General features: G+C 47.6%; 1 protein-coding gene across 1 annotated transcript; it reads right to left on the bottom strand.

The window, feature by feature from the left end:
- Positions 1–1,638: 1,638 nt before the first annotated feature.
- On the bottom strand, positions 1,639–23,817 carry LOC100089925 (zinc finger protein 383-like). Its single transcript, XM_029049120.2, has 7 exons — positions 23,256–23,817; positions 21,795–22,290; positions 21,020–21,125; positions 16,275–16,366; positions 15,743–15,869; positions 12,562–12,681; positions 1,639–4,247 (listed from the first exon to the last, which is right to left on the bottom strand). The coding sequence occupies exons 2-7, from the start codon at positions 22,173–22,175 to the stop codon at positions 2,974–2,976; spliced, it is 2,100 nt and encodes a 699-aa protein (XP_028904953.1). The 5' UTR covers positions 22,176–22,290; positions 23,256–23,817; the 3' UTR covers positions 1,639–2,973.
- Positions 23,818–24,387: the final 570 nt, after the last annotated feature.

The raw sequence follows: 24,387 nt of genomic DNA, 5'->3' as shown, positions 1-24,387 counted from the left end.
CTTAACTTCTCTGCCTCAGTTACCTCATTTGTAAAAACGGGGATTAAGATTGTGAGCCCCGGGTGGGACAACCTGATTACCTTGCATCCCCCCGCGCCCCCCCGCCATTGCTTGGCATATAGTAAGCACTTAATAAATACCGTCATTATTATTATTATTAAATGATTGGATTAATGTGGTGGCAGTTTGGATCCGGAGGAAAGGGCAGATGTTAGCGATGTTGTGAAGGCCAAACTGACAGAATTTAGTGATGGACTGAATATGTGGATTGAATGAGAGGAATCACGGATAATGCTAAGGTTACGGGGTTGAGAGACAGGAAGGATGGGAAAGTCACGGGGAGGACAGAGTTTGGATGGGAAGATAAGAAGTTCTATTTTAGACATGTTAAGTTTGAGATGACGGGAGGACATCCAGGTAGAGATGACTTGAAGGCAGGAGGAAATGTGAGACTGTAGAGAGGGAGAGAGATCAGGGCTGGAGATGTAGATTTGGGTATCAACCACATAGAAGGGGTAGTTGAAGCCATGTGAGAGAATGTGTTCTCCAAGGGAGTGGATGTAGTTGGAGAATAGCAGGGGACCCAGAACTCAACCTTGAGGGATACCCACAGTGAAGGGGTGGGAGCGAGAGGAGGAGCCTGTTCAAAAGATGGAGAATGAGAGGCCAGAGATATAGGAGAACCAGGAGAGGACAGGTGATCCAGGGTTGCGGGTTAGTGGTATGAGATTAAGTAGGAAGAGAGTTGACTGACTCCTTTAAAGCCAATGGCAAAGAGTTTCTGCTTGATAGGGAGATGACTAGGCAAACACTGGAGGTTTTTGAGGAGAGGGAGATATGAATGGAACAGTTTGTCAGAAAAATGATCCGGGGAGCCACGAGAATTATGGACTGGAATGGGGAGTTACAGGAGGAAGGGAGATCAGCAAGGAAACTGATGCAGTAGTCAGGCCTCAACATGTTGGATCAACATGATAGCAGTTTGGAAGGACAGGAGTGGATTTTAGAGAACTTGTGAAGGTAGACCAACAGGGTTTGCTGACTCACTGAATATGGGGATTGAATGAGAGACACATTGAGGATAATGCCAAGGTTATGGGTATTTGTGCATGAGGAAGTGGGGATCAGATTAGCCTCATATGGATTTCCTGTTCACTAAATTCCACACCATGATTGGTTGGTATCAATTGAAGTTTAAAGCTGGTAGGTTCACAACAATCAAATGGAAATTAATTTTCATAGCATATGTAAAATAACAATCAATGTTACTGAATGCTTACTGTGTGCAGAGCACTTACTAAGCACTTGGGAGAGTACTACATACCAGAGTTACTACATACCAGAGTTGGTAGCCAAGTTCCCAGCCCAGAATGAAAATATGGAGCTTATCCCCATAAGAAAGAGCCAATACCTTCAAGAAGGATTTGGATAGATGAATTGCTAGGAGGTAATTCAGTGGTCCCTAGGAGGCAAGCTGAGTATGTAGGTGACAATTCCCCAGTCATTGGGACAGAGGTCAAAGAGGCCAACCATCATACTGTTCCTCTTAGCATGCTTTACCACTCTTGAAGAGAGACTATTGGACAAGTTAGATCGATCCCCTAATATCTAACAGACCCGCAATACAACTGAGTTATCGTCCCTGAAAAAGTGATTTTATTGTGAATGGTTATACTGTGGAGTATATTTTCCCCATAGATGCCCATAATAAATATTAACACAAATTCCAGAACCTCTACATCCTATATGCTGTAGTGATAAACATCACTGGACCACCGTTTACTCTTTATTAAAGTAATTCAAGGCATAAAATCACAATATTAGATTAGATATTGTAATACAACCGAGTCTTTGCAGGGTGTTGCAGTAGACATCTGTCCTGCAGAATGTGGTATTGATTTTTCAGTGTTAGTAAAAACAGGCTGAAGAACAGTCTTCTTTTAATAGAGCTCCTTGTTGAAAACTAACTCCCCTCCAGAAGGGCCATCTTCAATCCTATTTTATTACCACCTCCATTTTCTTGAAAAAGCAACATTAAACTTAATCCCAAAACTCTGGGGCGGTGGTAGTGAAACCATAACTTCACAGAGCATTATAATGCAACGTATTGTCGAAGTTCAGTGAAGTCTTTGTTGGATGATTCTTCTGAATGAAAAGGAATAAAGTGCCTAAGAGTTCACTACACCTACATCTTCCATTTCTACCAATCGAGGCCTCCCCAATTCAAACTAACACAATACGCGGAGCTTCTTTTAAGACCCTTCAGTTGTTGATCACCATAGGGAGGAGTAATTCACTTACACCTGGCCAGGAAGCTTGGTGCGTGACTGAGGTGGTATCATGATGATAGGTGTAATCTGGGGGCATGCATGTCATGATATTTTTAACATATGTACATACCAAAAAAAGGAGCAGTGATTGAAGAACTGGCCACATTTAAATGCCTTCTGTGTAGTGTGAATTTTTCTGTGGAAAAAAATTTCTGACACGGGCCTGAGAGCTGTCCAACTAGAGTTGCCGACACTGTTCTGATACTAATCCAGAAAAAAGATGTAATTTCATTACCACTCTGTCTCTTGGCTTGCTCCGAGAAAGCAAGGAATCACTCAAAATGAGACAGGGGAACCTTGGGCCCGAGAGCTGCACCCAACAAGGTCCCCAGGCCAGCCCTAGTGATTTTTAGATACTGAGTTTAATTGTGGTGTGAGAGCATATTACCTCAGAGAAATAGGCTTGAAACCCTGAGCTTTATAGAGTCTAACCCCAGTATGAGATTGAATAGGGACTCAGCACTGAATGAAGACTCTTCCACATTCACTATATTAATAGTGCTATATCCTATTCTGAATTCTGATATCTAACCAACGATTCCTGGAGGCTCTTTCACATTCAACCCATTTCTAGTTTTTCTCCAAAATGAATTTTCTGATGACGAATAGCGTGACAACACAGAGAAGAGTTCTCCATATTTAGTTACATTTGTGCAGTGTCTCTAGTATGAATCCTCTGATGATTATTAAGGTGTGAGTGCTGACTGAAGGCTTTCCCACATTCATTACATTTGTAAGGTTTCTCTCCAGTATGAATTCTCTGATGTCCAATAAGAGGTGAGAGGAGGCTAAAAGCCTTCCCGCATTCATTACATTTGTAGGGTTTCTCACCAGTGTGGATTCTCTGATGTCCAATGAGGGCCGAATGTTGACGGTAAGCCTTCCCGCATTCATTGCACTGATATGGTTTCTCTCCAGTATGGATTCTCTGATGATTAATAAGGACTGAGTGTTGACTGAAGGCTTTACCACATTCGTTACATTTGTAGGGCTTCTCTCCAGTATGGATCCTCTGATGTGTAATAAGGGCTGAATGGTGACTAAAGGCTTTCCCACAGTCATTACACTGATACGGTCTCTCCCCAGTATGGATTATCTGATGCCTAATAAGAACTGATTGGTAACTGAAAGCTTTTCCACATTCATTGCATTTGTAGGGTATTTCTCCAGTATGAATTCTCTGATGCCCAATAAGGGCTGAGTGTTGACTAAAGGCCTTCCCACAGTCACTACACTGGTAGGGCCTCTCTCCAGTATGAATTCTCTGGTGCTGAATGAGGGTTGAGTGACGACTGAACACTTTTCCACATTCACTGCATTTGAATGGTTTCTCCCCGGTATGAATTCGCTGATGCCTAACGAGGGCTGAGTGGTGACTGAAGGCCTTCCCACATTCATTACATTGGTAGGGCTTCTCTCCGGTATGAATCCTCTGATGTCCGATGAAGGTCGAGCTACAGCTGAAAGCTTTCCCACATTCATTACATTTGTAGGGCTTCTCTCCAGTGTGGATTCTCTGATGCTCAATAAGGCCTGAACTCCATCTGAAGGCCTTCCCACACTCATTACATTTGTGGGGTTTCTCTCCGGGATGAATTTTAGGCCGTTGGGTAAGGTATGAACTCCATATGAAAGCTTTTTCACATTCACTGGATCCCTTTTCTATGGAGGTTTTCCGGTTAACTTCTTTGAGGTTCTTGAAATCTCTACCCTGGTCAGGAAATTTGTTCAGTCTTCTGACTGTGGGGTTCCTCCTTGGCTTTCCTAACCGACCTTCAGTGTCACAGGTTTTTCCGTCCTCAGAAGCCATGAGAATATTCTGCTGGAGACTTCCCAATAATACCCTATGTAAATCTGCTTCTTCAACTCTGTCCCGCTTCGAGGGAATCGACTCGATCTCGGTTCCAATCTTACAGTCTAGAATAAATAGAAAATACAAATATTACCCTTCAATTTGCTCCCGTAACATGAATAGCCAGAAAAGGCAGACCAAAGTCAGAATCGTGGCTGGCTGCGGAGATGATTTTTCTCAGCATAACTCTGAACTCAGAGTTGCCAGCTTGTCTGCCAGAGGGATCGTTGGAGGAGGTAGGACCAAGGCTCAACAAAACAAATATATCATGAGATTTTCTTTTCTGAAAATATCTGCACTCCCAGCTATTGGCTTTTCCAGGCAGTGAAGGATCACGTGTTCCAGATGGAGAAATCCCCTCAGGCCAGATTATTCCTGCTACCTGATTAGATGTCCTTGAATGCCAAAGGAAAGGCAACTTCTCAGTGATTGACAGAGACTGGGTTGGGGTTTAGGGAAGGGGGAGAATAGGTCTTCGTTCGCCAGAATTCTGAATCAGGTTTGAGTTCAGGTATTGAGTATCATTAGATGTTGAGGATTTAGTGCAGCTTGGTCACAGCTCCAGCTTGGATTTCCATTTCTGGTTTGGGGTAGGAGGCAGTCTTGCTAGACAGTCAATACCAATCACAGTGAAAGAATTAAATTGGTTGGTTGGTGCATTCTCTAGGCATTGTGAAGGGAATATAGGGGATAAAGATGGATCAGGTTCTGGTAACCTATGACTGGCCTTGAGCCAAATAAGTCTGTCTTGCCCAGTCTTCGATTTTCAGAACTGGGGAAAAGAGGCTAAAGGGCTTTGATTTTTTTTTTTACAGGTATCTGTTATAAGTGCTTTCTATGTATCGAGCACTGTTCTAAGTTCTAGATTTAATTTCCATTTTGCAGATAAGGAAACTGAGGCACATGGTCACACAGAAGCAAGCCGCAGGGCCTTGATTAGAACCCAGGTCCTCTGATTCCCAAGCCTGTATTCTTTCCCCTGGGCCATGTTGTTTTGAGCAACAGGCTCTCTGTGTGGCCTTCCTTGCCTCTTAATTGTATTGGGTTCTCTAAAGAGACTTGGGCTTCACCAACTACGTACTGGGGACTCCTCCAAGTTTTCCCCAAATTACTAGGGAGATTCTACCTCGTCCACCTGGTCCCCCAGCATTTCTGTGATCTAGTTGATGCCCAATCCCTAAGACGGAAATGATAAAATTGCTAGGAAATGAGTAAGATAATCGAAGTAAAACTAGCATGAATGAGGAGGTTCTAGCTTATAAAGAATGCAAATTGGCTTCCCAAAATGGGGTTGAGATAAATACTGTTTCCATAGTACCGGAGGGAAATTTACACTTAGAATTTGATGGTAATCAAGGGAACCAGGTGTCAAATGAGGAAAAGAACAAAGGTAGAAAAAAATAAGACAGTAAAAAACTGTGACAAGCAAAATATGAACTGTGTTTCCTTGAGGGAAACATGGATTAAATGCATTTGCCTAGTAATTATAATGCAAACTGCTCTCAGACCCGCTAACTTTCACTCTTCTTAGCTACGTCACCCTAACGGACATCTTTAGATCGACAAATGTGGGCAAGTGGGACTGGTCATGCCACTGTGAACTACTAATCTGCCTACCCACACACATGCTGTCTTTAAAACTGGGTAAATGGAAGATATGAGTTGCAATTAGTAGACCCTATCTTACCAGCCTTGTGCACAGACCGTTTCTGGCCGAATGGGAAGGCCACTGGTCTAGCTGCATATCACTACTCCCAGGGCACTTGATCTGGAAACATTCCACTTGGGGGAGCGGGGGTGTAAAACTGAAACACTCCTGCAGGAATGGGGAAGACTGGGGAAGGAATGGGGAAGATCTAGCCTATCCTGCCTTGATTACTGCATCAGCCTCTTTGCTGACCTCCGCGCCTCCTGTTTCTCACCACTCCAGTCCATTCTTCAATCTGCTGTACAGATCAGTTTCCAAAGAACCATCTGGTTCATGTTTCCCCACTCCTCAAGAACCTCCGCATCACACAAAAACACTTTACCATCAGATTTAAGGCACTCAATCAGCTCTCCCTTTCCTGTCTTACCTCCCCGATTTCCTACTATAACCCAGCCCTTGCACTTTGCTCCTCTAATACCAACCTACTCAATGTACCTCTTTGTCGCCGCCACTCCCTGCAACTCCCTACCCCTTCATATCCAACAGATGATCTTTCTCCTCCAAGCACATCTTTTCCAAGAGGCCTTCCCCAACTAAGTCCTCATCAGTCCTCATCTCCTCTTCTCCCACTCTTCTACACTGCTTTTGCACTTGAATTTGCACCGTTTCCTCACCCTCCCTCAGCCCCGCAGCACTTCCGTTCCCATCTGTAACTTACTATGCACATAACCATATTTTATTTATTTATATTATTGGCTGTTTCCCACTCGTTGTAGGCAGGGAACGTGTCTACCAACTCTCTCAAACTGTACTGTACTCTCCCAAGCACTGTAAGCGCTCAATAAATATAACTGATTGATCGAGGCTTCTAGACTACCAAAAAAACCTCTGATGGTTCATGGAGACTTACAAGGAAATCAGTTTTTTACTGCTGAAGCCAGGCTCACCTCAGCATGGGTTGGATGGGTCAGCAGACATATGAGGAGAATGAATGACAACCAACAACAGATGTAGTTGCTGTAAAATGGGCAGAAACTGGGCATTCAGAAACAAGGAGGGCAGAGAAACATTTTAAGAGAAGCAGCGTGGCCTAGTGGAAAGACTACCCTTTAGGGAATAGAGAACCTGGGTTCTAATCCTAGAGCCATCACTTGTCTGCTGTGTGACCCTGGGCAAGTCACTTAACTTCTCTATACCTAAGTTACCTCATCTGTGAAATAGGGATTAAATCCTACTCCCTCATTCATTCATTCATGCATTCAACTGTATTTGAGTACTTACTGTGTTCAGAGTACTGTACTAAGCACTTGTGAGAGTACAATACAACAAACACACACATTCACTGCCCACAACGAGCTTACAGTCTAGAGGGGGAGAGACAGACATTAATATAAATACATTTCAGACATGCATATGAGTGCTGTGGGCCTGGGAGGGGAGAAGAACAAAGGGAGCAAGTCAAGGTGACGTAGAAGGCAGTGGGAGAAGAGGAAAGGAAAGGCCTTTTGGAGGAGATGTTCCTTCAATAAGGCTTTGAAGGGGAGGAGAGTAATTGTCTGTCGGATTTTAGGGGGGAGGGGATTCCAGGCCAGAGGCAGGATAAGGGCAAGGGGTTGGTGGCGAGATAGACGGGATTGAGGCACATTGAGAAGGCTGGCATTAGAGGACCGAAGTGTGCAGGCTGGGCTGTAGTAGGAGAGTACCAAGGTGAGGTAGGAGGAGGCAAGGTGATTGACTGCTTTGAAACCAATGGTGAGGCGTTTTTGTTTGATGCGGCGGTGGATGGGCAACCACTGGAGTTTTCTGAGGAGTGGGGAAACATGTCCTGAATGTTTTAACTTAGACTGTGAGCCCCATGTGGGACAGGGACTGTTTACAACCTAATTAATGTGTATCTGCCTCAGTGCTTAGAACAGTGCTTGGCACAGAGTAAGTGCCTGACAAGTGCTATTAAAAATATATGTAGTAAAGCAAAGACTCAGACAGTAGAGCAGCTCAGTCGAAAACTGGGAGGCAATTACAGGGAACAGTTTAATATGGCACACTGCAATCCATAAAAGAGAGTTCTTTTTGAGCAGAACTTTTGAGAAGACTGTGATAACACTGCCAGGCACCATGAAAAAACCCACAAAGTACAGCAAAGGATAATCTTTGTGTTTGCACGTTGTGGTATGAGCTGATGGTCCTGAACCAGACTTTTTAGTCAGTCAGGTGCCAATGAGTGAACTTTGCTGCCAACTGGTGGGGTTTTCTAGGTATAAATAATACTAATTATGGTATTTGTTAAGGGCTTATTATGTGCCAAGCACTGTTCTAAGCCCTGGGGTAGATACAAGTTAATCAGGCTGTCCCATGTGGGGCTCACAGTCCTAATCCCCATTTTACAGATAACTGAGGCACAGAGAAGTTAGGTGACTTGCCCAAGGTCACACAGCAGACAAGTGCCAGACCCGGGATTAGAACTCATGTCCTCTGATTCCCAAGCCCTTGAATATAAAGAGTGAATATACCTATTTCTCCTTCAACGTGAAGGTTATGTTCTTGCAAAAAACCCCACCCTTAACATCGTATATTTGCGCACGAGCCACGTCTAACACTGCGCAATGCCATACCCTAATAGGCTTGGGTTGTCAGGTAAAGTTCACTCATTCCCTGCAATGTTCTTGTCAAAATGTACAGTGAAAGCCTACTTTTTGCAGAGCTGATAGAACTGGGGCCATCCTTGGGTTTAAGACACAACTGGTTCCCGAAAAATGCATCAGGTCATAAAGTTGTAAGTAGGAGCCAATTTTCCCAAGGTAGTACAACGCCTATATATAAGTGGAGGATTGGTTCCTGAACCAGAGCTGGGGTCCTATTTTTACCAAAATACCCGAAAAGAGATTAACCTGAATCTACTTCAGTGTTCAGAGCAGTGTTAACACAGTAAGCACTTAAGTACCATAATTTATATTTATGTTGCAATTAAAAATGAGTACTATAACTCCATTAATATTCTTTATATTGTAAATGGCAACCATACAGGAATAGACTGAGACTGGGTAAGAGCATATGTGAGAGGAGAGAAAGCTGAGTTTAAACTAGCCAATGCTATTTACACATTAAAAAGATTTATCAATCATTCAGGGTATTTGAATCCTTTCTGAGTGCAGAGCAGTGAGTACTAAGTACTTGGAAGAGTACAACAGAATGCTAACAGAGTGCAATCTGATGAAGAGACAGATATTAAAAGAAAGAGAGAGGGGAAACAGACTATAAAGTTATGAATTTAAGTGCTCTGAGGGTGAAGGGGGAGAATTTCAAAATGCATAGGGGACTAGGAACCCAAGTGCATAGGCGTTGCAGAAGGGAGGGAAAATAGGGTGGGAGAGATGAGAGGTTAGTCAAACACTCAATCAGTTCTCTCTCTCCAATTTATCCATTCTCTTCTCCCACTACATCCCAGCTTTCCCACTTCATTCTACTCCTGCTAACTCACCCACTGTGCCCCATTCCCACTTCTCTAGTACTTGGGTTCTTCCCTCTCCCCCCGACCCCTTGAAGCAGTTCAGTACACATACCTCATTGCTCCTTCCTAATTTTAATTTATACTAGTGCCTGCCTTCCCCACTAGACTGTAAACTCCTTGAGGGTAGGAATCATTTCCATTAATTCTACTGTACTCTCCCAAGTGCTTAGTATAGTGCTCTGCACACAGTAAGCTCTCAATATTGATTCACTGATTGAAGTGCAGGTGAAGACAGAGGGGCGGTTACCTAAAGAAGCTGCCATGTCAGTCTCCTAGCCCCATCACTCTCTCCTCTGCAGTCTCACATTTCCTCGTGCCGTCAGGGAATCGCTACTTGACTGTCCTACCAACACTCAAACTTAACATGTTTAAACCAGAACTCATTTTCCCACCGAGAACCTCTGCGTGACTTTCCCATCACCCACTGTCCTCCCTGTCTCACATGCCCTTAACCTTGACTCATCTCTCTTCTTCAACCCACAGTCACCAAATCCTGTCAACTGTAAGTTCTCTAAAACAGCCCCTTCCTGTCCAAACTGACACCATGCTGGTACAAGCACTTGAGAAGCAGCAGGGCTTAATGGATAGAGCATGGGCCTGGAATCAGAAGGATCTGGGTTCTAATTATGGCTCAGGCGTCTGCTGTGTGACCTTGGGCAAGTCATTTCACTTCCTCTGTGCCTCAGTTACCTCATCTGTAAAATGGGGATTAAGACTGGGAGCCCCATGCAGTACAGGGACTGTGTCCAACCTGACAACTTGGTAACTCCTCTAGAGATACTGATGGGAAGGATGGGACAGTTTAAGAGGGGGCCAGAAATGGGAGGGACTGAGGAAGGGCGGGGTGATTTTAGGGGGCCTGATAGTATCAATTCTTAATAAAGCAGGTGGTCAGGTCACTGGGGGCAAGGGATCGGAGAGGCAGGGGAACAGGGGGGTCTGAGGAGGGAGTTCAATGTCTGGAACAACTGGCGAAGGCGATGGGCATGGCTGTCGATAAGGGCGGAGAAATAATTTTGCCAGGTAGAAGAGAGGGTAGGGTTAAAGCAGGCAAGGATAAACTTGGTGGGCGAAGTCAGCCTGATATTTAGATTTCTGCCAGCAGCGCTCTGCGGCTCGAGCACAAGAGTGAAGGAGGCGGACTGTGCAGGGCTGAGGGTTAGTGGTTTGAGATCGACAAAGGGATAGAGGAGCAAGTGTGTTGAGATCCATAGAGAGGATGGTGTTGAGAGCGTCTGTTTGGTCATCAGTGGAGGGTAGTTTGGGTATGAAAGCTAAGTGGGCCAATGATGAGTTGAGAAAACTGGATGAGGTGAAAAGTACAGATTTATGGGGAGGTGTGTTGGAGAGGAGGCAAGTGAGGAGGTTGTGGTCAGATAAAGGGACTTCAGAGATTTTGAGTGTAGAGATTGTGCAGTGATTAGAGATGGTGAAAACGCATGTGGTCCAAGTTGGTGAGTGAGCTTTTTGCTCCCCAGAGCCACTTTTGCACATCCCACCTCCTGCATCCCTCCCTCTTGCTTCTTTTAAATCCCATGCCACCCGCCTCTACCACCCACTACAACTACTTGTTACTGTCATCTACTCCCCTGGCCTGAACCCCACCTTTTGAGGTGATTTTGTTGCCTTTCCATTCTTCTCTCCTAAACCCCTACCCCTCCTGCCCTTGGGCTTCAGACTGCTTTTGTTTTTTTTTGGGGGGGGGGTTAACGGTATTTGTTAAGCACTTACTATGGGCCGGGCACTGTACTAAATGTTGGGGTAAATACAAGATAATCAGGTTGGAAGCAGTCTCTGTTCCACACCAGGCTCACAATCTTAATCCCCATTTTGCAGATATGGTAACTGAGGCACAGAAAAGTGAAGTGACTTGCCCGAGGTCAGAGAGCAGGCAGTGATAGAGCTGGAATTAGAACCCAGGCCCTCTGACTCCCAGGCCCATGTTCTATCCACTAGGCCATGCTGCTTCTCACACTGGTAGAAGTCCAGGCAACAGGCCAATTTCGGCCACTTCAAATTTATCCTTTCTTGCCATGACTCTGCCTCTAGTCTGTAAGCTCGCTGTAGGCAAGGGATCTGTCTACCAACTCTACCAAGCACTTAGTACAATGCTCTGCACCCAATAAGAGCTCAAAATAACCAATCATATTTATTAAGCACTTACTGTGCTCAGAGCAAACATTGATTCTTTTCTGTTAGGCAACATTACTTTTCCTCCTACACCTCCATGCCCAATGCTCCCACCAATTAGTACATACTTTGTACTCCCTCCTGAAACCCCAACTACCTCCACCTCCCCATCTTTTTCCAGACAGATGACCTTGCCAACAACCTTGTTGACAATACCAAAGCCATCAGGTATGAGCACCCCAAACACTCACCCTCGCCTCCCCAAATCCCTACCACTCTCCACTTCCACTCTCCCTCTTCTTTCTCAAGCAAGTTTCGAGAGGAAACCCCCTACCTGCTTTTAAAATCTACCTCCTCTACAGGTGCTCTGGACACCTTCCCTTCTCAGCTTCTCAAACCATCTGTAACTACTCTTCCCTCCCTGGCTGCCATCTTCAATTGTTCACTCTCTGATGTTCCATCCCCCCTGCCTTCAAACATGCTCATTTCTCACCTACTCTAAAAAGAAAAAATCTTGCATCCCACAGCACCCTCCAGTTATTGCCCTAACTCCCTCCTCTATTCCTGTCCTAACTTCTTTAAATAGTGGCATATGCCCAGTTGATTGTATTTATTAGATGCTTACTGTGGGCAAAGCACTGTACTAAGCACTTGAGAGAGAACAGCTGATAGATATGTTCTCTGCCCACAACAAGCTGAAAGTCTAGCTTAAAGTCTAGAGGGGGGTACCAACATGAATATAAATAAATTACAGATATGTACATAAGCCCACTGTATCTACTTCCTCTCCTCCAATCCCTTCTTGACCCTCTACAATCCAGCTCCTGCCCCTTTCACTCCACCGAGAACACCAAAGACCTTCTCCTTGCCAAATCTAATGGGCTCTAACGGGTGGGGAGAGTTGTAGTCTGGCAGAAAAGAAGGGGAAAGGTGCTCCATGCATGAGGAAAGGTGTGAGAAAGGGGCTGGAGGCAGGAAAGTTAAGGGCATGGACCAGTAAGAAGAAGAAACTGGGAGGAGTGAAGGCTGAGGGTGGCGGGAAGAGAGAACACAGAGCTAAGAGAGAAGATTTAGTTTACTTTCAACCACTCACCTGGGGATCTACAGGTTTTTCTCAGGGTCTCTCTGTCCTTGGCTTCCTGCACATCCAGACAGCGGGTGTCTTTCCCTTCCTCCAGCTGGAAGATGGCATCAGGCTTGGGAACTGGACACTCTGGTTGTGGGGAAAGAAATTGTACGCTGGAGGGTCTGTGCTATTCCAACATTCCCCAGAGGTCAGCCCCAGCTCCACTGTCTGCAGTGGCCAATGAGGAGTGTCAGAAGGCACTGAGAAGCAGTGTGGCCTAGTGGAAAGAGCACTGTCCTGGGAGTCAGAGGACCCAGTTCCTCCCAGTTCCGCCATTTGTCTGCTGTGTGACTTTGGGCAAGTCACTTCACTTTTCTGTGCCACAGTTCATCTGTAAAATGGGGATAAACACTGTGAGATCCAAGTGGGACATGAACTATCTTCTGTTTATCCCAGCACTTAATACAGAGTCTGGCACATAATAAATACTTGACAAATACCATTTATTTTATTTTTATTTTTTTAAAAGAGGCATCCCCTCTAGACTGTAAGCTCCTTGTGGGAAGCACATGTCTACCAACTCTATTATAGTATACTCTCCCAAGCGCTTAGTACGGTGCTCAGCACACAGTAAGCAATCAATAAAAATAAGTGATTGAGCCACACAGGACAGATTAGGAGGCCTACAGGAAGAGCTATGGGCCCCTTTGCTACTGTTCCCAGGCAAACTGGGGAAGGGTATGGGAGTGGATACTTAGCCACAAAAAACAAGGGGTATACCTGCCCTCTCCCTGCTGGAGAAAGATGAGGGCTACAGACTTGGCATCTGCATATGGGCACCCAACCTGACCTGACCCACCAACCAGTAACGAAGCTGCCGTCAGCTGCCAGGGATGTCCCGGTCTCTTCATTTAGGATTTGTGCTTTATTACATTAATTCTGTCTCGGTGTTTTGGATCAACTCACTCCCTTTTACATGGACAACCTTCCAGGGAAATAGTGTAGCACCTGAAATCCTTGTAACATTCCCCCAGGATGGGCTAAACTAATGCAACACGTACTAGTGGAAACCCTCCAGAGACCTCAAGGGAAAGGGAGGTGGGAAGGTCACCGAGATCACGAGGACACTGGTTGGAAAACAGACTGACTGTAGGCTTTGCTTCCCTGCCCCCGTGCTCCGCATGCAACAGCCGGGCGGGACCGGAACACAGTATCACTGACTGATCTTACTTACTCATATTAATGTCTGTCTCCTGCTTTAGCCTTGCTATGTGCAGGGAATGTATCTGTTAATTCTGCTGTACTGTACTCTCCCAAGTACTAAGGTACAGTGTTCTGCACATAGTAAGCACTCAAGAAGCACCCTAGCTTAGTGGAAAGGGCACGGGCTTGGGAGTTGGAGGATGTGGGTTCTAATCCCGGCTCCGCCATGTGTCAGCTGTGTGACCTTGTGAAAGTTGCTTAACTTCTCTGTGCCTCAGTTACCTCATATGTAAAATGGGGATTGAGACTGTGAGCCCCAGGTGGGACAGGGACTGTATCTAACTCGATTTGCTTGTATCCACCCCAGTGCTTAGAACAGTGCCTGGCACAGAGTAAGTGCTTAACAAATACCACAATTATTATCATCAGGGTAGGAAGAAAAGTAGGGTCAGGATGCCAGAGATTTAGGCTTGTGTGCACTCCGGAGTAGGAAGAGAAGGGTCAGAATGCGCAAACGGTCACCAAGATGAACAAACTCTGGGTTAGGAAGAGGTTTGAAGGGGCGCTTATTAGATGCAGAGATTGGGAAAGGGCAAAAAGAAGTGCACTCTTACCCTTCTCTTCCTTCTCTCCTCCTTTCCTTGTTTTTTTCTTTTTTTTTCCTCCTGCTCCCTTATTTTCTAGACTTCATTCCCTGCATAAAAGCCCCTCCCCTTTTTTGGGGTTGCCAAAATCATGCCCAAAGTGGAGCAAAGTATACTGTTGGGTTTGTTGTTGTTTACCGTTGCTGTAGTAAATATGGCATACCGTTGGGTTTGTTCCTACTGATCTCTTTTTCACTTTCCAGCTTGCTTATAGTCATGAGAAATAAAGGTAAATAAGATTCATGGTATCTTTCACCTCAGGCCCAGACAGTATGGCCCACAAGCCAACACTGGTGATGTCCTGGGACCAGAGGACTTGTCAGAGCACAGTGATTTCAGTATGTTCAACTTCTATCTGGAGGCATATTCCTGTGGAATCCTATCAGTGCACTTACAATAATAATAATGATAATTCTGGTATGTGTTAGGCATTTACTGTGTGTCAGGCACTGTACTAAGTGCTGGGGTGAATACAAGCCAATTAGGTTGGACCCAGTCCAAACTGCTGTGTCCAACATTTTGCCCCACACTATTAGTTTGCTCATATTTGCTTTTAGCTTGTCAATTTCTACATTGGCCTGCTTATATGAAGAAGTAATACACCTAGCTTTTGGATTTCTAAGGGCTAGCCTGATGACAATAAAGGACCGGAACGTCAGTAGGGTGTTAAGGCTGTGGACCCTTCAAAAGCCCTCTTTCGAGCACCTGAGGGCGACTGTTCGGAAGAATAATAGTCCCACGGACTCCACCTCTTACCCCCTCACTCCGGCACTACCCCTCTGGGTGGCAACCACAATCCCAGTCCCTGATAACCCTTCTGGACTCCTGGCTGGGTGGAGCCAGGGGCAGGGAGAGCATCTCTCCAAGCTCTCTGTAGATGCAACCTCTTCACAGGAGCCAACGTGGTGATATGGTCAACACTCTGTAAGTGCCGTGGCGTCAGAAGGACCTGGGTTCTAAATCCCAGCTCTGCCACTTTGTCGGTATGACCTTGGGCAAGTCACTCCATTTCTCTGTGCCTCAATTACCTCCTCTGTAAAATGGGGATTAAAACTGAGCCCCGTGTGGGACATGGACCGTGTCCACCTGGATTAGCTTGTATCTACCCCAGCGTTTAGTAGAGTGCCTGGCAGATAGTAAGCACTTACTGAACACCATTCAAAAAATAAATAATCATGGAATCCTTGGGTTCCTCATCTCCATCCAATCCAGTAGAAAGGTGATTGGTGGAAAGACAAACGTGGTTTCCTAGCTCTGGGATGCTTCTGTCGCCTCCATCCAACTGTCCTCCCCGGGGCAATTTAAACAGGTGACGTGAAACCCCCTTCTGCACCGACTCGCACCCAAGAGGGAGTACTCACGCAGTGAGGTGAGGTTCCTGTAATTTTCCAGCATCACTTGCCAGTGTAAGCTGCACTGAGCGGAGTCCAGGTGCTCCCACTCTGCCCGGGTGAAGGTCACGGCCACATCCTCGAATGTCACCAATCCCTGAGACATCACATGATTCCCCACTCAGCTCCCGTTGTGCCAAGAACCAGCCCTTCATTCCCAACCTGCAGTGAGGAATTCCCATCCGGCTGCGGGAGAGCAGGGGGCAGTGCAACTTCTGAGATGTTGAGTGCGGGGTGGGGGGGAGGTACTGCAAAGGAAAATGGCAATTTCCAGGGTGCTGAGCACAGGAACGGGGAGGTACTGGGTAGGAGGAGAGAAGGACAGAAACCAAGGCCAAGCGACTGAGAGTAAGTGGAGCAGACCGGAAAGGTCAGAGGAGGTGGGCTGATTTTTCCCGGGTGGGAGTTTGCTGAAGAAACTCTAGGATTAGGGAAGGAGCCGAGCCCATCCTTGGGCAGAAGCAGTAAGAACTCAGGAAGGACAGAGGGAACCTCAGCTCACCTGAGCCCTGGCCTTTGGAAGTCCAGCCACTGTTGCCTGGTCTCCTGAGGTCTCCTCTTGGGGAAAGGCTGGGACCTGTGGAGCAGGAAGAGCTGAGGGAGGGAAAAAGCTCTATGAGTAAGACCAGTGCCTACCCCTGCATTCCCATCCCCTCGTTCTCCTCTCTTCCCACCATACCCTCCCCAGACTCTGTTCACTCGGGACTGTGAATCCCTGCCCCTCTGTAGGCAAACTCCCCCTTGTCTTTGACCTGTTCCTGGTGCACACCCTCCTCCTACTAGCCAGTGCTGAGACTTGGCTCTGGCCTACTGACTCTGGCCCCTCCGCTACTTTCTCTCGAGGGGGCCTCAACTTTTCCAAGTCACTGGCTCACAGGGAAAAGGAGGGGGAGAAATCAGCCTGCTCCTCACCCACCCTGATGTCGCTTTCACTCTCTCCCGCCCCCTCCTCTCTCTTTCTCCTTTAAATCCCACATCACCTGTCTTCTCTGCTTCCTGCAACTACCAGGTGCTGTTATCTACCACTCTCCTGGGTCCCAGCTCTGCATTTCTGATTGATTTTGACACCTCTCTCACCTTCCCACTCTCACCTCTCTCACCTTCCCCACCGTTCTCCTAAGAAGCAGCATGGTTTAGTGAAAAGAACATGATCTTGGAAATCAGAGGTTGGGGGTTCTAATCCCGGCTCTGCCACTTATCAGTTGTGTGATTTTGGGCAAGTCACTTAACTTCTCTATGCCTCAGTTACTCACCTTAAAATGGGAATTAAGTCTTTGAGCTCCACATGGGACAACCTGATTAACTAACTTGTATCTACCCCAAGGTTTAGAACAGTGTTTGGCACATAGTAAGCGCTTAACAAATACCATCATTATTATTATCCTAGGGGGCTTCAACCCAAGAGCTGTGTGGTCTAGTGGATAGAGCGCCGAGTCAGAGGACCCGGTTCCCAGTCTCGGCTCTGCTACTTGACTGCTGCGTGACTTTGGACAAGTCCCTTAACTTCTCTGGGCCTCAGTTTCCTCATCTGTAAGATGGGGCTTCACTGCCTGTTCTCCCTCCTATTTAGACTGTGAGACCCATGTGGGTCAGGGACTGAGTCCAACCTGATTAACATGAACCTACCCCAGATACGTAGTAAGCGCTTAACAAACACAACAATAATAACCTTCATGTCGATCCCTCTGACCCTCAAGTCGCCCTTTTTTTTTCCCCCAATTCTCAATTCTCCTGTTTCACCTCCACTCAGCTCCACAACAGTGTGGACCCCCGCTAGATCTAATCACCTCAAAACATCATCTCTAACCCATCACCTCTGATTCACCACGATCTGATCACAACCTTCTACAATGCCACCAAACTCGGCCTCCCTCCCTCCCGTGGACACACTACCCTTATCCCAGGCTGCTATGTCCTTCCAAACTCCCGGTCCTCCGGTCCCCTCCCGTGATGTGACGATACACACCCTCCCCCATCGATCTTGACTCCCCTGCCCCCCCGCCCGTGCAGTGCTCTTGCAGCACCAGCTCCAGCCCTGGGTCACCCCCACCATCTCCTTCCTCAGCTCCTGCTCCCAGGCAGCTGAATGCAGCCAGTGGACATTTAGGTTCCGGCTTGACTTCTGCCCTTCCAAGTCCACCCTGTCCTTCTATAACTCAACAACCCCTTCGTCTCCGACCAAACCGCTACCACCTCTGTCCAAATTCTGGTCAAACCGTGGCTAGACTTTATCGGCCACTCGTTGGCCTCCCAACCTCCGGCAGAACCCCTTTGCAATCTTGACTATCCACTGTACAGCACCTCTGTCTGAAGCATCGCTCGGCACATAGCTCTCTCTCCACTCCTCACAAAGCTTCATTGGTTTCTCTCATTCCTCTGCATCAAGCAAAAATAGCTCATAATTAATTTCAAGCTTGTCCCCCAACTTACCCCACCTTACCTATCTGCTCTGTGCATATGCTACATCCCAGCCCACTCTCTGTTCCTCCTAAGCTGATCTTCTAACTGTACCTCATTCTCGACTCTTCTGCCTCCACCCCCAGCTTGCGCTGTTCTCCGATTTAGAACTCCCTCCCACCACAAATCACAGAGACCACAGCTCTTCCATATTTAAAGTCCTCCTGAAAAACCATCTCTTTCAGCAGACCTCCCCGGTTAATTCCCAGCATCCCAAATCATGTAACCCATCAGCTATTTCAAGCACTCATGGTCTAGTGGACAGAGCACACGCCTGGAAGTGAGAAAATCGAGGTTCTAGTCCCATCTCTGCCATCAGCCTGCTGTGTGACTTTGGGCAGGTCGTTTTAACCTCTCTGAGCCTCAGTTCCTCTTCTGTCAAATGGGAGTACAATAGATTGTGAGTTTCATGTGGGTCTATGATGGATCTGATAACCTTTTATCCACCCCTCAGCATTTAGCCCAGAGCAAGGTGCTTAATAAATGCTATAATGATCATTATGCATTTATTTCTACCCGTATCAATCCATCAATAGTATTTATTGAGCACTTACTGTGTGCAGAGCACTGTATGAAGTGCTTGGGAGAGGACAATAATTGAGTTGGTAGACATACTCCCTGCCCTCAAGGAATCCACACTTATGTATATAGAGCAGTTCAACTGTATCTTCAGTTACTTTGCATGTTAGTATTTTTAATATCTATCTCCCCCATTGGAGTGAAGCTCCTTGTGAGGAGCAGGATGGCCTAGTGGAAAAAGGGTGGGCTTGGGAGCCAGAGGACCTGGGTTCCAAACCTAGCTCTTCCACTTCTCTGATGTGTAACCTTGGGCAAGTCACTTAAGTTCTCTGTGCCTCAAGTACCACATTTGGATTAAAGCTGTGAGCCCCATGTAGAACATGGACTGTGTTTTTGGATTTGCAACTATCCCAGCACTCGTACGGTGCGTGACACATAGTAAGCACTTAAATAATATTTATACCTTTTTAAAAAGGGGGAGTGCCCCTTACTTGTTTAGAACTAAGTAAGGACCATTGCACCTGGTGGGTGCTCAATACTATCATGACTTGTGGCTTAGTGCAAAGAGCATGGGCTTGGGAGTCAGAGGTTGTGGGCTCTGATCCCGGCTCCGCCACTTGTCAGCTTTGTGACTCCGGACAAGTCAGTTAACTTCTCTGTCCTTCAGTAACCTCATCTGTAAAACGGGGATTAAGACTGTGTACCCCGCATGGGACAACCTGATTACCTTGTATCTAACCCAGCACTCAGAAGAGTGCCTGGCATATAGTAAGCACTTAAATATTATCATTATTATTACTCCTCTTAATTCCCTTGTAATCGGACCTAGGATTTCCCACCCCCTTGGGATGCGTTTCATTCAAGGTGGCAGAGAGAGACAACCAAAAGATGATATAGACACAGGGAGAACTAAGGAACCAGAGAGCAGGAGAGAAGTCACGATTAGAGATGGGACTCTGGGAGTTGTAGACTTTTACGGGTGGCAACGGAGGTCTTGTGGGATGATGAATTCCCCAGTGATCGAGGAAATATGAAGGGAGGGGCCAGGATCAAGCCTTGGATTCCCCCACCCACTTAATGGGCCAGGGAAGGACGGCCAGTAAAGCAGACAACGAGGGAGTGGTCAGAGAGACATAAGCAGAGCCAGGAGAGAACCAGTGGCTCAGAAGAATACAACAACCAGGAGAGCGTAGTCAATAAGGTTCAAGGTAGCAGAATGGACAGAAGGGCAGAGACAATACCATTCGATTTGGCTAAATGTCCAGTGGTGATGTGAGTGAGAGCAGATTCTAGGACTGGAGAGAAGATGTCAGACTGTGGCATGCCACTGAAGGAGTTTGTCCAGAGTTTATGTGCAGAGCAAATGTAAGGGAAGCACCTAGGGAGCCATAATGAATAAAATCAATTTTATTCATTTGAATGAATAAGATCAAAATTGTGTGGCTCTCAGCTTTTACCCCAAGAAAAAGACCTGGCAATCACTGTGAACCTCTTACCTCAAATTCACGGTAGGGCGGTAGCCAAAGGTCCAACAAAACGTGGACATTGTCAGCAATTTGAAACCAAAAGAAAATATGATTTAACCATGGTCTGTCCAGACCTGGTACATGGAGTCCGTAAGGAAATGAGACAGTATGGAGAGAGGAACCCAAAAATGATCAAGGGCAGGGACAGCTTCTCTGGGCTACATGGGGATTCAAACCCTGTTCTCCCTCCTGCTTAGACTGTGAGCCCTGTGTGGGACAGGAACTGTGACCTGATTACCTTCTAGATGAGTGTTTAGACACAGAGTAAGTGCTTAACAAGTACCACAATTATTACTATTATCATCATTGTTGTTGTTATTCCAGGAAGTTCAGATTCTTAGGACTAGGAGCAGAGCAAGCCGAGAGGTGAGGCCGCAGGTCCTTGGTGGAGACTATAAGCTCGTTGCAGGCAGGGAACATGTCTACCAACTCTATTATACTGTACTCAGCACTTAGTTGAACGCTCTGCACACAGTAAGTGCTCAATAAATATGAGTGATGGGGATGAGACTTGGGTAAGGCAGGTGAATAGAACTGACAGGTGAGACTTGGGAGGGGATTGAGGGCAGGCAGGGAGGAAGGAGGCTGGCTGCTGCCCCAGGGAAATGGCTGAGATTGAGAGCATGGATTGAGGGCAGTGGGGTATGCACCTGGCTCGGGGCCAAGCTTCGAGGCAGCAGTCATGCGGAGCCTGGCAGAGTTAAGTGGCGTGGCTCCTCGAGCTGAAGGGAATCCAACTCTGTACCTTGTGGGGAAGAGCCGACGTGAGAAGTACGAAGTGACTCTTGGGCGGCTCCCAGGGCTACTGCGTCTTCCACCAGCACTTCCTGTCCGGGTGCCCAGGTGGGGACCTGGGGACAGTGAACATCACAGCAAAGAGGGGTTGGCATAGTGAGAGAAGTTCTCTGGACCTCAAATTTAAGACCTCAGAGATGAGAGATCTGCAGCAGGAGGGAGAACCAGAGACTCAATCACTTCTGGGAGCAGGGGGCAGGAAGACAGGGCTTGGGAGGCCGAGGACAGACAACTATACAGATCAAAGACAGGGAACCTGATACCAACTCCTTGGAAATGAACCTGGCTCTTGCCCCTTACCTACTCTTCTCCCACTCCCTCATCCAACTCTCCTCCCCCTGAGGCATTTTCTGAGCACTGATGTTGATGTTCCCCACTGATGTTGACCTGAGAGGGTCTGTGACTTGGGTAACTTCATCTATGGATTTCTTTTCAGAATCCCTTACAGGGAAGGACAGATCCTGAGCCTATCACTGGGTTACTCCTTCCTGTACAGGAGGTGAAAGCACCAAGACACAGGCCTGGCCCACTGGTCATGGCTTGTAGAATGAGAGAGAGTCTCCCACGAAACACAGGAAGGGTCCAGTTATAGCCCAGTCAAGAAAGAAAACAAGACGGTGCCCGAAATGGCTGATGGGCACCATTTGCCTTTCTTCACTTCACACTTCCAACACTTCACACACAAGCTTCGCCTCCCCCTCACTTTTGAGGTTCGCCTATTTTACCGACTGTTCTGGTCCATCCAGCTCACGCTCTAAGTCTTCCACCAGAGTCACCGCCTCCTCTCCACTCTCCGGTTTATGGAGCCGCACCCAGGTCTGGATCTCTCCGGGCAGGACGGCCAGGAACTGCTCCAGCACCAGCAGTTCCAGGATCTGTTCCTTCGTGTGCTCCTCCGGCCTCAGCCACCGACGGCAGAGCTCCCGGAGTCGGCTCAGGGCCTCGCGGGGTCCGGACGCCTCCCGGTAGCGGAACTGTCGGAAGCGTTTCGGGGGGAGCTCGCTGTTCTCATCCTGCCCGGGTTTGCTTTCCCGGATCTGGTCCTCCCTCTTGGGAGTTTGCACCTGGGGCCCCAGGGCTGCTGCCCACCTCGATTCTGCTGTCATGGTCCACAGTCTGCAGGCAGGGTCCCCTCCAGCTTGGATCTGCTCAGGGCAGCTCAACCTCTCTCTGCCCTAGGGTCTCTGGAGATTCCCCCCCGGCCGTGTTCTCTTCAAGGCACTGAGGAGAGAATGGAACCTCATTTCAGAAATTAGAGATGGCCAAGGAGAATGACCATTCACAAATACACCCCCATCGGGAGGTGGTTTTCTGCAAATGACAGAGATCCTGATGGGTATACACGGTTTTAGTACTGCAGAAAAAATGGATCTGAAACAGAGAACTGGACAGCAATCATGGATGCTGGTAAGGATAATCCAGAGTCTAGGGTGTCCCAAATAGGCTCGTGGAAGCTTGTCTTCTGGACTATATATTTGCTTAAGACAGGGAGCGTACCTACCAACTCTGTTATATTGTACTCTAAGCAGCAAGGCTTAGTGGAGAGCTTGGGTCTTGAAGTCAGAAGGACCTGGGGTCTAATCCCAGCTCAGCCATTTGTCTGTGTGACCTTGGGCAAGTCACTTCACTTCTCTGGGTCTGTTACCTCATCTGTAAAATGGGGATTAAGAGTGTGAGCCCCATGTGGGACAGTAACTGTGTCCAACCTGATTAACTGGTATTTACCCCAGTGCTTAGAACAGTGTCTGGCACTTAGTAAGTGCTTAAGAGTTACCATTATCATTATTACTCGCCCAAGCACTTAGTACAGTGCTTGACACACAAAAAGCACTCAATAAATACAACTGATTGATATACTGTGGTGTAGTGGACAGAACACGAGCCTGGGACTCAGAAGGTCTAATCCCATCTACCCCACTTGTCTGCTGTGTAGCCTAGCTGTGTGTCGCTTCACTTCTCTGTGCCTGTTTCCTCATATGTAAAATGGGAACTAAGACTGTGAGCCCCATGCGAGACAGGGACTGGGTCCAACCTGATTTGCTTGTATGCACCCCAGCGCTTAGTACGGTGCCTGGCACACAGTAAACACTTAACACACACCACAATTATTGTTATTATTAGTAAGTTGTTTCTAAGTCACAGATGAGGCTTGAAACCTTAAAAATTATGAAACCTGAACCACGTACCTTACCCAGAAGACAAAGAAGAGAGTGAAGGTCAGGAGGTTTTTTTTTTTCCCCCAACTTTTCATTTCACATTCGTGTGTACCCAGTGGGGCACGCTAGGGGAGAAGGGCAAAAGGACGGGGGGGGGGGGGGGGGAAAGGAGTGCCCAATAAATATAGGATTGATTGACCGCTTTGCAAAAGGGCCAGGGAGAAACGGTAGAAAGAAGAGCAGGAGATGTAGTAGGGGAAAAGAGGGCAGAGGCCTTCTTCCCCAGAGCTGACAGCATGGGTCTGAAGATGATGGACAGGGAAAGGCCCCCATGCAGAAGTGGTCTGAGGGTCAGGCATGCATCCCCAAGGCACGGGAAAGCAAACGATCCCCAATCTCCTGTTGAGGCTGGTCCTCGGCCCTCCCCCCAAATATCTGGAATGGCACACTCGGAGCCGCGGGGCGACCGTGAGAGGCCGTGGTGCGGGACTGCGGCGGGCAGGGGGTCTTCCCCGGACACCTGTCTGCTGTGTGACCTTAGGCGAGTCACTTCCCTTCTCTGTGCCCCAGCGGCCTCATCTGTAAAATGGAGATGGAGACTGGGAGCCCCAAGGGGGACGGGGACTGTGTCCAACCTGATTAGCTTGTGCCCACCTCGGCGCTTAGTACAGTGCCGCAGGAGGCGCTTAATACCATGAAATCGAAAAGGAAAAAAGGGGGGGCAGGGGCTGCAGCTGCACAGGTCCCCTCCGGAGCCCCCTGCCCTGGGCTGCAGCGCCGGGGCAGCCCGGCCGGAGGCTCTGCCTTGGAGCCCTGCAGACGCCCGGACGGCCACGGGGGCGCGGCCCCGACCGCCAGAGCCACCCGCACCGTCCCGTCGGCCCCCGCGCCGGACAGCGGAAAGCATCAGCGCCCACCCCATCCAATACTTCCGGGTCCCCTCTAGGCCGCCGGAGGGTTCGCCCTCTCGGTGGTGCCCCCCCCCCTCCCCTCCCCGGCTGCTTCTCTCTGCGCATGAGCACTTGGAAGGTACAATTCGGCAACAGACAGACATTCCCTGCCCCACAAGGGGCTCAGTCTGGAAGGGGGAGACAGCAAAACAAAACAAGTAGTCGTTAGCATCAAGATGAATAGAATCAGAGATATATGCGCATCATTAACA

This window comes from Ornithorhynchus anatinus, chromosome 21 (genome assembly GCF_004115215.2).
Source record: "Ornithorhynchus anatinus isolate Pmale09 chromosome 21, mOrnAna1.pri.v4, whole genome shotgun sequence".
Taxonomy (NCBI): domain Eukaryota; kingdom Metazoa; phylum Chordata; class Mammalia; order Monotremata; family Ornithorhynchidae; genus Ornithorhynchus; species Ornithorhynchus anatinus.
This window is presented reverse-complemented; position numbering and strand designations above follow the sequence as displayed.